Below are 12,855 nucleotides of genomic sequence, written 5' to 3'. Positions count from 1 at the left end.
TATAATATAACGTCATATCAATGGCTAAAAGCAGACCATCATAACACTCAATAGTACTAGCATGAATTAGAGATGCACCGATAGACCGGCCGGTGACTGGAACTGGACGGTTTTCACGTGCTCGGCCATGACCGGCGAGTCAGACTGACCGGCAGGTCAGTCTGACATATGCCGATTTCATGCGTTTCTATTCTCGCACATGTAGGGAACCTCGTGAATTAACCTGCAACATGTCAGCTGTTTGGAAATTCTTCAGCGTGTGTGCAGAAAATAACAAGCTTGCAATATGCACCACCTGCAAGGAAAAAGTAGGGCTTGGAGGGACGACACCAAAAACCAAAATCACATTTTTTTTGTTGGATATTGGATGTGAAAAGAAGGAAATGGTTCTAACATTGCACTTTAGATGTGTGTGAATTTCCCACACCAGGAGTAATTTATATAGTTCTATTTTATAGTGATGCATTATCTATTCCAAAAATGTTCTATGTTCTGTGCAAAATGTTCTATTAAAGAAAAGATAGAAAATAAATATTTGTTTGTGCTGTAAAGTGGTTAGAAAAAATGAAATCGGAATCGGCTAAAATCGGTATCGGCTGGCCTAACTCAAAGAAAATCGGAATCGGCCTAAACAGTTGTAATCGGTGCATCTCTAGAATGAATATTGCATTAGCAGATTGAGATATTACAACAGGATTAGAACAGCATGACAGTTAAAATAAACCACGGCCATAGCATTGGCAATTTGTGATGGTAATACTAGCACAGAAACCATATAACATAACATTAAAACTGTTGTTTTAATACCTACATACACATGTGCAATGAGTAGACAAACACAGCACATGCTAATTACCCACGCTTAAAAGGACAATTCCGGCGCAAAATGAACCTAGGGGTTAATAACATATGTGTACCGAGTCAACCGTTCTCTGGGATATGTTTTCATGCTAAATCGAATGGGTCTCTAGCTTGAAACAAGCTAGCGCAAACCGATGATTAGCTTGTAACACTAGCTTTCGGGCAGAGGGTAAATCGCTATTTTATACCACTAACAAGGCTCAAAATAGCACCACACTTCAACGATAGCATAATGAGGGTCCCTACGTATAACCGAAGCAAAAGATAGATTATAAAGAAAGTAGCGTTCATGTTTACATGCGGGCGCCATCTTGGAAAGCTGACTGTTTTCCAAGATGGCGCCCGCATGTAAACATGAACGCTACTGTCTTTTTAATAAACTGTCTGTACACTTACAAAGTTCTCAATGCTTCGGTTTACATGTAGGGACCCTCATTATGCTACCGTTGAAGTGTGGTGCTATTTTGAGCCTTGTTAGTGGTATAGAAATAGCGATTTACCCTCTGCCCCGAAAGCTAGCGTTACAAGCTAATCACCGGTTTGCGGCAGAGATGGGGACTTAAATGGGGTCGCACTTAAACTCACGTGATGATTTGTATGCTATTAAGTACACGGTCCACAGTGGGCACTGAGCCGTCTTGACTGTCTTAACTCTGCACGTATTAGTAGTCCTATTTACCATTTCATTATTTCATCCATGCGCAGCACAGCGGATCCGTGCGCACTGTCACCTGCCGTGGAGAAGCTGGCCTCACCGTACACTTAAACTCACTTAAAAAATAAATAAATTGCATTACATCAGTGAGTTCAAACTGCTTATTGTGCATTATTTGGACTGACACTGAGATACATGTTGTTCTGTAACTGGTGTGGCGCTGCCACCATTCTCTTGATTTCCACTTCGACATTAGACATTTTTTTGAGTGAAAGAGACATTACATTTAGTATATCGTCACAGGTAACAAGCTAACCATCGCAAAGTGTTGTGCTAATGCTGGGATTGCCTTGGGAACAAGCAAATTGTATCTTTATAGTTGTATCCATATGATGTGACAGACTTAGGTTAATATTTCACCAGGTCCGAGGGCTAGAGGGATGTGTTAAGTAGACCCCATAAACTTATCCTACAACTGATTTTGATACTGTACTGTGTTGGGGACCAAGAGTCTGGTTAAACCTGATTTTAACCAAAAGGCCTCAGATTAAACTGACCTCTGGATACAGGACACACATGTTCTCAGAGACAAAGGAATCTTGGCCTGCATGTAAACCCCAAAGCCGAAAGTGCCAGCCAGAAGGGAAACGCCTCACAACTGGCAGGAAGTCAAAGAACTACAAGATTGTAGTCTTCACCCTTTCAAGAGTTTCGAGTCTTCCTATTGGTTCAGCGGGACCATAAACACAGCAGGGGGTCTTAACCTATAAAAAGCCTGATCCTAGGAAAATCCTCGTCTTCCATTGCAACTCCGTTGCTGAGGGGAGCGTGCAAGCGCTTGTGCTGAACTTTCATTTTCTGGAGAAAGTGGATTTTATTTCATTGGATCCTTGAAAACGCACCAGTGTTTTCATATCTGCAGGAGAAGGACAAACAACGTTTTCTTCTCAAAGTCGACCAAACTTTCCCCTTGCTGCCTTTTTGGAGGAAGTTTCTCCGTGGATGCTGACAAGCGCCAGGGGATTCGTTCTGTTTCATTTCTGTGGAAATCTATGGACAGAAACAAATGGACTGAACACACCGTAAGGAGGCTTACGTCTGGGCACAGATAAGTAGTGTGTTTATTAATGAGCAAAGGGTTCGTTACCACTTGTTACCATTAAGGTGATCTGATTTAATCATGTACTGGTCCATATGTGATTATTAATCTGTTCTGTGAATGTATCAATAGATCATGGTACTGTTGATGTTGTGTTAAGTAGCTGGTTAAAACCATAAGCGCTACCTGCTAAGTCACTCCTTTCATGGAGGTTTAGTTACTGTCTGCGATAGAATCGCAAAAATCACGTGTTAGCCACTGGAGTGGTTATAGTGACGTTTTCCTCAGCAAAACAAAAGTCTCAGAGTCTGTCCTAACTACACGTTAGCCCAGACCTGAGTGGCTGAGGGGGACTGGGTCATTACTGATAACTAAGATCAGAGTGCCTCTTTTCTTTACTCTTCTTCTCCTAACACACACACACACACAACACAGGCTAGCCGCGTAGCTCCCGAGCTAACGCTGTAGTTTAGCCACGTGGAATCGGCTTACGTTCGTACAGAGCTAACACAGGAACTAGCTACCATACCGGATAAGCGTGCGCGTTGCCTAGCAACCCCCCGGCTTCTTCAACCCCTCTCCGTGCACCCAGCACCACTACCGCCCTCTTGAGGCTAAATAGTTTTGTGCAGCTCACAGGAGTAGCCATTTTTGGAGTTGTTTTTGTGTTAGGACTACACTTCGACACCGCCCCTCCTTTTTCACTCACACTCTCTTACTCACACACACACACACACACACACACACACACACACACACACACACACACACACACACACACACACACACACACACACACACACACACACACACACACACACACACACACACACACACACACACACACACACACACACACACACGTGTGCATGCTGCTTTGTTTTTGTTTTGGGTTGTGATATTGTAAAAAGGTATACAAGTTTATTATTGAAGGATTATTGATTAGCTACTGATAATTGTGACGTTAATAAATCTTATTATACTTAATTAGCAGTTGCTTGTGATTATTTGTGTACTTGTTGTAATAATTGCTGGTCGATCAGGTCCGTGCTTGGATTCACCCCTTCCTTTATTTCCTTTTTAAAGGATTACCACAGAAATGAGACCGTTCCACAGTTTGATTATTGGTCCCTGACTTGCAGGGTGGTGCCCCGTTTTGATTGTTTGTCGATTTGATAAAGTTATTAATAACCATATTCATAACTTTATTAATATTAATAAAACATCTTTGATAATTTGCCAATGATCAAATCTGTACCCTACGAGAATCCAACAACTGTATGGATGGTAGCTACAGGACATGCTTTGAATTCACAAGATTTAACAATACAGTGTTAGGGACAGATCAGATGGCCAGAGACTTGACTTGGACTCGTGAAAAAAAGACTTGAGACTTGACTTGAACATGCCCCTCAAAGACTTGAGACTTGACTTGGACTCAAGCTCAAAGACTTGAGACTCGACTTGGACTTCCAAAAAATAACTTGTGAACATCTCTGGATTGCGGTAGCTTGTTCCAAGCTAGAGACACATTCGATAGCATGAAAACATATCCCAGAGAACGGTTGACTCTGTACACATATGTTATTAACTCCTAGGTTCATTTTGTGCTGGAATTGTCCTTTTATGGGAAAACCTGTTTCAAGATTTGGATTAAGGGCAGCAAGGTAAACTGATACAATGGTGTTCACTGGCGGTTGGCAACCATGTGTAGAATTGCAGCAGCACCTGGGAGACAGGCAAGTTGGCCTCAAAGCGACAGTACAGTCAGGATGACGGGTTGTGTCTTTCATTATTCAGGAGAACAGAAGGAGAGGCTGGGAACCACTGGGTCACACAGCGGGACAGCATTACAGCCAGTGGTATAATATAAAGTGACAAAAGATAAGTAAGGGAGTTCTGCGCTTTACTATTACTGCGGCATTTGCTCCCACACATTATAGCTGGAATTAAAAGCGGTCACCGTCACACACTGTCTAGGACTGCTCTGTTTCTCTTTCTCGCACGCACACACACACACACACACACCTGCCTTAAACAGGATGACCTATCGTCACTGCTTTGTTCTTTGGGTTTTGGCTTGTGTGTGTCCTCTATTTCTTTCAACATCCACAAATCATTAAATGCATGAGCACACAACACACACAAATTACAAAATTACATTTCCCATCTCTAGCATCTCAACAATGGTCTTGACGCTAGATGTTAAGAGATCTGTCGGCATGTGTTTATCTACCAGAGTTTCTGCAGGTTTCCCCAAGTCAAATTAAATTTTTCTTCTACACATTTTCAGCGCTTACATAGACGTCCCCTATTTTCTGATATAAAACAAAAATTGAAAACGGGTCAATGTTACTCAAAGTCAACACAAGGGTTAAGACTTTTTAAAAGGTCCAATGTGTAGGAATTTCTCCCATCTAGCATTGAGATCATATATCGCAATCAACTCTCTCGCACCACACAGTTCAAAGTACGTATTACAGCTACGGTAGCCTTCATGCTTCAAAAAGCCGGGCTCTTGGTCTTTAGGGCCGTCTACAAATTACTACACCAAAAAGAGATACAACAAAAATATTTATTAATTTAATGATTAAATAAGGTAACGTCTCCAAACTTACCTCAGTTATTACTTATCTCCTGCTAGTTATACTACAGCACTTAGTTAAAAAAAAAAAGTTAAATTAAAAAATATTTTTGTTGCATCTCTTTTCGGTGTTGTAATTTGTAGACAGCCCTAAGCACTCGTCTTACTGCCGGCAGCAGCAACAACAGAAGAGAGCAGAAGCCAGCAGGCAAGTGTTCATAAACTTCTGGTGTACTTACAAACTTTTCAATCCATCGTTTTATGAGTACATAACCTATATGTACTACAGTAGACGTTTGGTATCATTTCGGGCATTATTAGTGGGGTCATTTACGAGATACAAATGTGGGTCCATTAGCCCCTGCGCTAAGCTATTCAGCTGATAACGCTGCTCTACGCTAACTCTCCCAATCTTAGACCCAGCTGAAAAAAGCTTCTGGGGGGGTGTTTGGCTCGAGGTCATGGTGCAAAGGTCCGAACCATCACTTTAAGGCCTAAAATTTTGATTTTGAAAGGTTATACTTTTTAAGACCGCATGGAAACCCTGATCTACTGAGGGGCAATAATATTAATATAATAGAGACAGATATCTTTAAAGTAGGGATGATTTTTGGGATTCTGCCAAATACCGAACCCACTGGTTAAGGTTCTGCCGAACCCCTAACCGAACCGAATCCTACTCCCATCCTCAATCCATTAACACTGGGACTATCCTTCCTTTGCCTTACCTGAAGTTGCTGCATTTTGGCTGCTGTCTGTAGATTCCTTCATGCACAACTCGTATTCTTTATACATTCTTTTAAAATCATTCGCAAATTTCTTAACAGCGGCGATGTTGTGTGTTGTTTAGGGGCCATTGCCACCACAAGACAAATCGGCATTGCAAATTGAACAATTAGCTTGACTTGAATCGCCTTCTTTTGACTGAAAGTACTGCCAAACAACACTTTTTCTGCTCACGAGTTCCATTTTCACTTTCTCACAGCCTACTGCATTGAACGGTCCACCCACGTAAACACCTTCCCGTAATCAACGGCGGTGTCATTACGTCGCCTAGCGTAGCGCGCATAGTGCAAGCATAGAGTCAAAGAGTATAGAAGTAACAAGAGGCAAAACTCAATAGAACGTTGTGTTGCGTTCAGCCCAAGATGGCGGAGCTGCTGCTCGGTTATGGGTGCGTTTGTTGCAATGGATCGTTCTATTGAGTTTCGCCTCGCTACTTCTCTTTGGTAGAGTTCGGTGAAAAAAAATTCTAAGGTTCGGCAGAACCCGAACTCCGTCAAATAGCCCAATATTCGGCCCGAACCCGAACTCCGGGTTCGGTGCATACCTACTTTAAAGTAAGTCAAGTAAGAGATTAGAATCCTTATGACTATTAGCCAATGAAGAATTTATTTCAATCAAAGGCAGGCAGCCCTTCAAACAAATAAAATAAAGACATGAAGGTCTGCTGGATGCCCTTTCTAATCAATCCAATGGTTAGCTAGCTTTAAGATTTGCTATATTTGATTCAGCAGATATAGCTGCTGACTTAATGAGTACATCCCTGAAGTAAGGTTTCCTTCCCGTCAGTCATGTAAGCTCAAGCTCAAGGATGTTGCTGCTTTTGGATAAATACTACCTCTCTGTGACACATTAACATTGACAAAGCAGTTGCATCTCAGGTGAGCAAGGAAACAACTGCAATGTAATTGTATTGTTTTTTAGAAAACTATACTTATATAACTACTGTCTCTTTTACCTGAATTGCTTTTTACCTAGCACTTTACCGGGGGCATGCTATAACTATACAGGCTAGAAGTCCTAATACTGCATTTTCAAGTTAGCCATATATACAGTATGTGAGAAAAAGGTTATTAATAGGATATGCTGTGTTTTACTGTCTGATGTAACAAAAACATCTCTCACTGATCATCGATCTGGGCTGGTTTCTTTAGCCCAACTCAGGGAAACCCTTTGTATAATGCTTTAAAAAGATCTGTCAGAAAACTCTATTTCTAGTCTTTTTGGAAGACAGCATGGTGATCCACATGCCATGTTTACTGATGAGAGCTGCAGAAATCAATTCACATCTTGCTATTTATGATCACCTTAAATGCTATTTTGAATAATGGCAGCCACAGTGAGTCAGGGATTTAGCTGCTTTTAAGTGTAAATGTATTTTAGAAGAGTGAATGCAGTCACGTGCAGTGATAATGAAAATAGATAAGAGGAAGAGAGAGATCACTTCTGCCTTTCCATACAATGTCACTCATTTCCCATGCCTTATGCAATCATGTGAGCATGTTCCACAGCTGCTACCATGTGTACCAATTTTCATGTTTGTGCTAGCTGGCTGGCTTTGAGCTGTAGTCAAAAGCTACATATATTTAAAAACAGGAATTGATCAATTTCGGCCTGTAGTAACCTAGACTCACTGACAATCTGTGTTAAGGCATTATCCTATGCAAAGCCCATAGCACAGACTTGTACTTTGATCCCACTGTTATTCTCTGCAGTATGACTGCAGTGAAGCAGTGGGCATTAAAAGACAAACTACACCAAGTCTGGTGTCTGGTATAATTCTTGAACTGTAAGACAAAATAATATGTATTTGCCTCAATTTCTTGATTTGGTATAGGCTGCCCCCATTTCTGCCATATCTTGTTATTTAAAATTCTGGTACATAATTGATAAATTTGGAAAAGGTTAGTCTTTAATGTTTTGATGTGTCATACTCATACCATTGTTCTGCAAATGGTGACCAAAATTGTGTTTGCAAAGCACATTTGACAAAAACTGCCATATCTACATTCCTGAATACATTGTGCAATTGCAAACAAATGCAACTAGGACACGTGAAATATCTACCCGTAACAATCCAATAAAATGTGGTAGCATTCCACCATTAGACTAGGTGTTACTATAGTAAAATGTAAAAGTAGGTCATAAGTCTAAAACACTTTTCAACACAGGCAAACAAATTTCACACTTCCACAATACATTGAAATCTGTAAAATTCCCAGACAGGATGTAAGTAATCTCATAAAATCAAGTCCGCCTTCAGCCAGTCAGCATCACTGTCTTACATTATACGACAATATCTGTATTCTGCTGTAGACCAAGATCAAAATAAGATTCAGAGGAATATGGAGCCTTATCATCTACTCTTCAGTGTTTAACTTTCACAATGTAATCAACAGACACAAATCACACTAATTACACAAAAATTATAAACAGTCATTCTGTCATATTTGTCATTCAACAGACCATTTTGAATGAACAAAATTGAAATAGCAATGTATGCAATTACTGTATTACTGAAAATCAACTAACATGTTTTTATTGTGAAAAAGAACACAATTTTCTTTGGCCTAAATAATGAACAGATCTCTAACTTCATGCCATATTTTCCCTTCATATTATTACTCATCGTTATGACTATTTTAACAAGGGTTCTCAACATAAAACTATATCCACCATCCATTGGCCCACTGGGTACCTGTGTTTTACCGTCACCATTATTCAAACTCCATTTAAATATGTCTTTCAATTTCTGTCAATATGCCAATGCACAAAGATGAGCATGCAACATAGTAGAGACCATCTTGGAGCACAGAAACAAACAGCATCAGGATAAAATGATTCCATATCCAATGAAACTCTAGATCCATGCTTGCTCATTTGAACTGCGTCTGTGTGTGTGTTTGTACTAGTGTGCAAGTCAGGGTCTGGCCTATGAGCCCTAGGGGTCAGTGTGAGTGTAACTGAATTGGACATGATGTCTAGTGTTCTTCAAATACCCTCTCAGACATACAAAGAAAACACCAGGCATAGAAACTGGGGCCCTGCGGCAACGTGCAAGGCCTTAGCTTCACAACCAACTCTGTCCCATGCTGTTGAGCAGATATGACCAGAGGTATAGCTTGCCTGTTTACATTCAAACAGCCTTATTCTGAGGTAAGCTTAAGGGGAGAGGGGGACGACTCCTCTCTATAGTTTGAACAGGACAATGAATGAATTATTGCACTAATGTACAAATATAACAACAAAAACAAAACACCACTTCACTAATACGCAGCAGGAACAGACCAAGCCCAGATTTGGCAGCCATTAGACAGGCTCAGTGTTCTCAGTATGAGGAAATAGTGCCGTGCAACGCAGCTGCTCAAGAATTTACGGTGAGCCTGCATTGGCAGAATTTAACATATGCATTCACATTACTATTGGTATGAACTCATACATAAAGACAACATGAATCTGGTCCGGGTGACTGACATGACAGCTACAACCTCTGTAGTCATCAACAAGGCAAAAATAATGACATCACTTTTCCATTTTGAACCAATCCTAAACTGAACGGAATTAATGACAAAGTAAAAAGCATATTCTCTCCTTTAAATCTTTGTGGACAACAAACCCTAAGCTTCAGTTAAATGCTATTCTAAAGAAATGTATCTCTGTTGTACATATTTATGGCTTTTGAGGGGTGGGCCCAATTGGATGTTATGAAAGATCATCTAGCTATTAACAAAGTCATGATCATTCATCTTCTGTTCTCAATACAAGAGCTGATAATTTGCCATCACACAAGAGGCTGTAATATCATAAGTTCTTCCCATGCCTTGCTTATCGAAATGGAATATTGACTTGTCTTCTCAGTCCTGTCAACTTGAGGCACAAAGAGAAATGTTGGGAAGTTGACAGACCTCTGACAGACAAACAGTATAGATAGACCAAAGAAGACAATAAATAACGGACAAGATTTGGTTCAAGGTAACGTTAGCGTGTGATCAGCATACGTATCAATACATTAAGTCTAAATGACTAATCATATGAGCTGATAAAGGATTGATAATATTAGTAATAAAAATGTAAGCAAATTATATTTCACTAAAGTCAAAATTATGATGGATGGACCACGTTTTTGAATATGTTATTTTCAACAACACAACACTGCCCATTCAGCCCTCTAGCTCATGTATCCATATATGGCTCTCTACGTCATGGCTGGCGCAGCTGATGCTAGGGTGACAGCGAGCTATGATCCGTGAGGAGGATTTAACGCCAAATGGTAGCAAGCTTAGCTGGTTCTGCAACCAGACTAAACACAGCTTTTTCTCCTGTAGCGATGCGCAGTTTTGTCAAGCCATAGTCACCTGAAGTGTCCACTGCGAAATGTTGTCAGAGCGTGTCCCATTGAAAATATTTGCCAATAATGTTATGGCTGCGCAGAGGGATTCCCTTGCAGTAACGTTACTTCTAATGTAACAAGATGCAGCTAAAGGTCATTTGAGTGGCTAGCGTCAACTGTCTTGGAGCGATAAATAATATAGCTAACGTTAACCTAAAATAATAGTTGCAGACATTACCGTTGAGCATCTAATTGAGAATGTTAGCTTGTCAATGTCTGACTGACTGTCAAGGTAAATGGAAAAAAAAGAGTGCTTGTGTTAAGGATGCCCCGAGAAGGCTCGACTTATTTGTGAATCTCTCAGTGCGGCAGTATGGCTAGCACACTAACGTTACCCGGCTAGCCTGTGCTTTAGCTCGCTAGCCAGCCCGTTTACAACCAACATCACGCTAGCGAGCTAACTATCCAGCTAGCTAGTGTTAGCTTCAATGGGTGTTAACTTGAGAAATAATATCAAAATAAAACCTCACCGTGAAAGGAATGTCATATACGCTTCCCACCGAATAGCAGGAATCTCCAGGGTTTACCGCTCCCGTCAGCACCTGATGCAGATGCATTTTCCTTATATTTTAGCAGAAGATGGGTTTTTGTTTAATTATTAATAACGAGTCCACCCTTTCGGTTTCTCCATCTAGCAACGACGGGGAATTCCATCAGTAATGTCAACGTTGTCCTCGGCCTGGGAGCGTCGTCTTCCTCAACAAACGGTAAGGTTGCAGTGGATTTGTGTTCGACCCGTATAAATGTAATTTTACCCGGTCCTGTAATGTATGTAAACATGTAAAACTGTCCGCCCGTCGCCTCTTGCTGTCAACGCCATCCCTAAGATTAATCGTGAGAGCCGAGGCAGCGGGATCTCTGCAGCGAACCTGACATGCGCGTTCCCGACGTTGTCCAGGCACGACTGAATGCCCATAGAAATTTGAAATCTAGACTGGGAATATCAACTCCTGCCTTTCACTTAGTGCCTCAGTGGGATTATTTTTGACTAAAATACAATAATAATGTCGTCGTATCTATTATTTTAACATGACTTACAAACTTCTTTTAATTATTAACTGTGATTCTTGTTGGGGCACTGTACAGCTGCTCTGGTATTGTCTTTCTATCTTTACGGCGCGCCAGTTTGTGGAGCACGCCACTATCGGCGATTTAAATTCATTGATTACAAATGTAGGGTCTAGGGTAAAACCAAAATTGATTGAGTAGTACTGTTATTTTGTCAGTGACCAAAAATAAGTTACCGAATGAGAGAAAACTGTAGACTTAAAATACAGCAGGGAACAGCCATACTTTAACTGAAAGTATGGACCTGTTGTGTTATTATGTGGTATTTGTAGTGGTCTCCTCTTGTTGTTCAAGTTTAAAAGGGTCACATAAATGGTTGTTTTTTTATGCATATAAAACAGTGCAAGCAAAACCAATATTTGGTTCCAACCTACTTAGAGTTTAAATTATTTAATTGCAACAATTCACTAGCTTGTATCTTTGGGTATCAGGGTATGTAGAACTGAAACAGTTAGTTGATGAATGGATTAGCTTTATTATGGATTCATTTTTGATAATAAATTATGTAATTTTTCAGCCAAAATGCCAGCTTATCTAATGTAATGGATTGCTGCTTCCCTGGTCATACATTACAGTAAATTAAATACCTTTGAGTTTGGGACTGTTAGTCAAACCAAAAATAAGCAATTGGAAGGTGTCACTGGTGGGTTCTGGGAAATTATGATGGGCATTTTTCTAATGTCATGGGAAACAGCTGCTGTCACAACTACAACATAAGGTATGAAATGCTGTGACAATGATGTCCACAACTGTTTCACAGAGAACAGAGCACGAGTGAGCTAGACATGGCAGAGGTTCATTGTAGCTGCAACTGTCACCTCCTTATCTACCCTCATTCATCTCATTGATGAGATTCAATGGAGCATATCACTGTAATACTGTTTATCTTCATTCCCTTTTGTACCCCGTTTTACATATCCATTGTCACTCTTGCTCCTTCATTGTTTCTACATAAATGATGAGAGGACTGTTATGGAAGTTTCCTTTGCAGCAGGGGGGGAAATTTCAGAGTTTAGTAAATTGAAACAAATAAGACAGACTGAGACTAAAACCAAGTTGGGTTTTTGTATTTTATTAAAAAAGATATATTTGCAAATATAGGATCAACATGATTTCACAAAAGGCCGCAGCCCAGTGTGGAGTCAGTTTCTCCAATGAGTGAACAGAAACACCAGGCTTTTATGCATCTTCAGAGTGACAGCACATACGCACTTAGCTTAGTATGACGCTACAATTTTGACAGGCAATCTGATTCACATGAAGACAATCAGAGAAATGCAAGAGACATCTTGGAGTCATCTCACCTCCTCCTCCCTGTATGACTTTCACCCCCCCGTTACATCTTAACTGGCATGAGAAAACTAGAGATAGTTTTAGGGTGACCTTGTACCTTTATCGGTTCAGGCTCACATAAT

At 40.5% G+C, this 12,855-nt stretch overlaps 1 protein-coding gene across 4 annotated transcripts in view; it reads right to left on the bottom strand.

The window, feature by feature from the left end:
* The window catches only part of dmxl2 (Dmx-like 2), a 47,703-nt gene extending 36,456 nt beyond the window's left edge, over positions 1-11,247 (bottom strand). For all 4 annotated transcript variants that reach the window (XM_028568931.1, XM_028569002.1, XM_028569081.1 and 1 more), the window contains exon 1: positions 10,843-11,247. In XM_028568931.1, the coding sequence (XP_028424732.1) occupies positions 10,843-10,929 (87 nt within the window). In that variant the 5' untranslated portion in view covers positions 10,930-11,247. The remainder of the gene's footprint in view (positions 1-10,842) is intronic.
* Positions 11,248-12,855: the final 1,608 nt, after the last annotated feature.

This window comes from Perca flavescens, chromosome 1 (genome assembly GCF_004354835.1).
Source record: "Perca flavescens isolate YP-PL-M2 chromosome 1, PFLA_1.0, whole genome shotgun sequence".
Classification (NCBI taxonomy): domain Eukaryota; kingdom Metazoa; phylum Chordata; class Actinopteri; order Perciformes; family Percidae; genus Perca; species Perca flavescens.
Note: the sequence above shows the minus strand (reverse complement) of the source record. Positions and strands in the feature narration are given on the sequence as shown.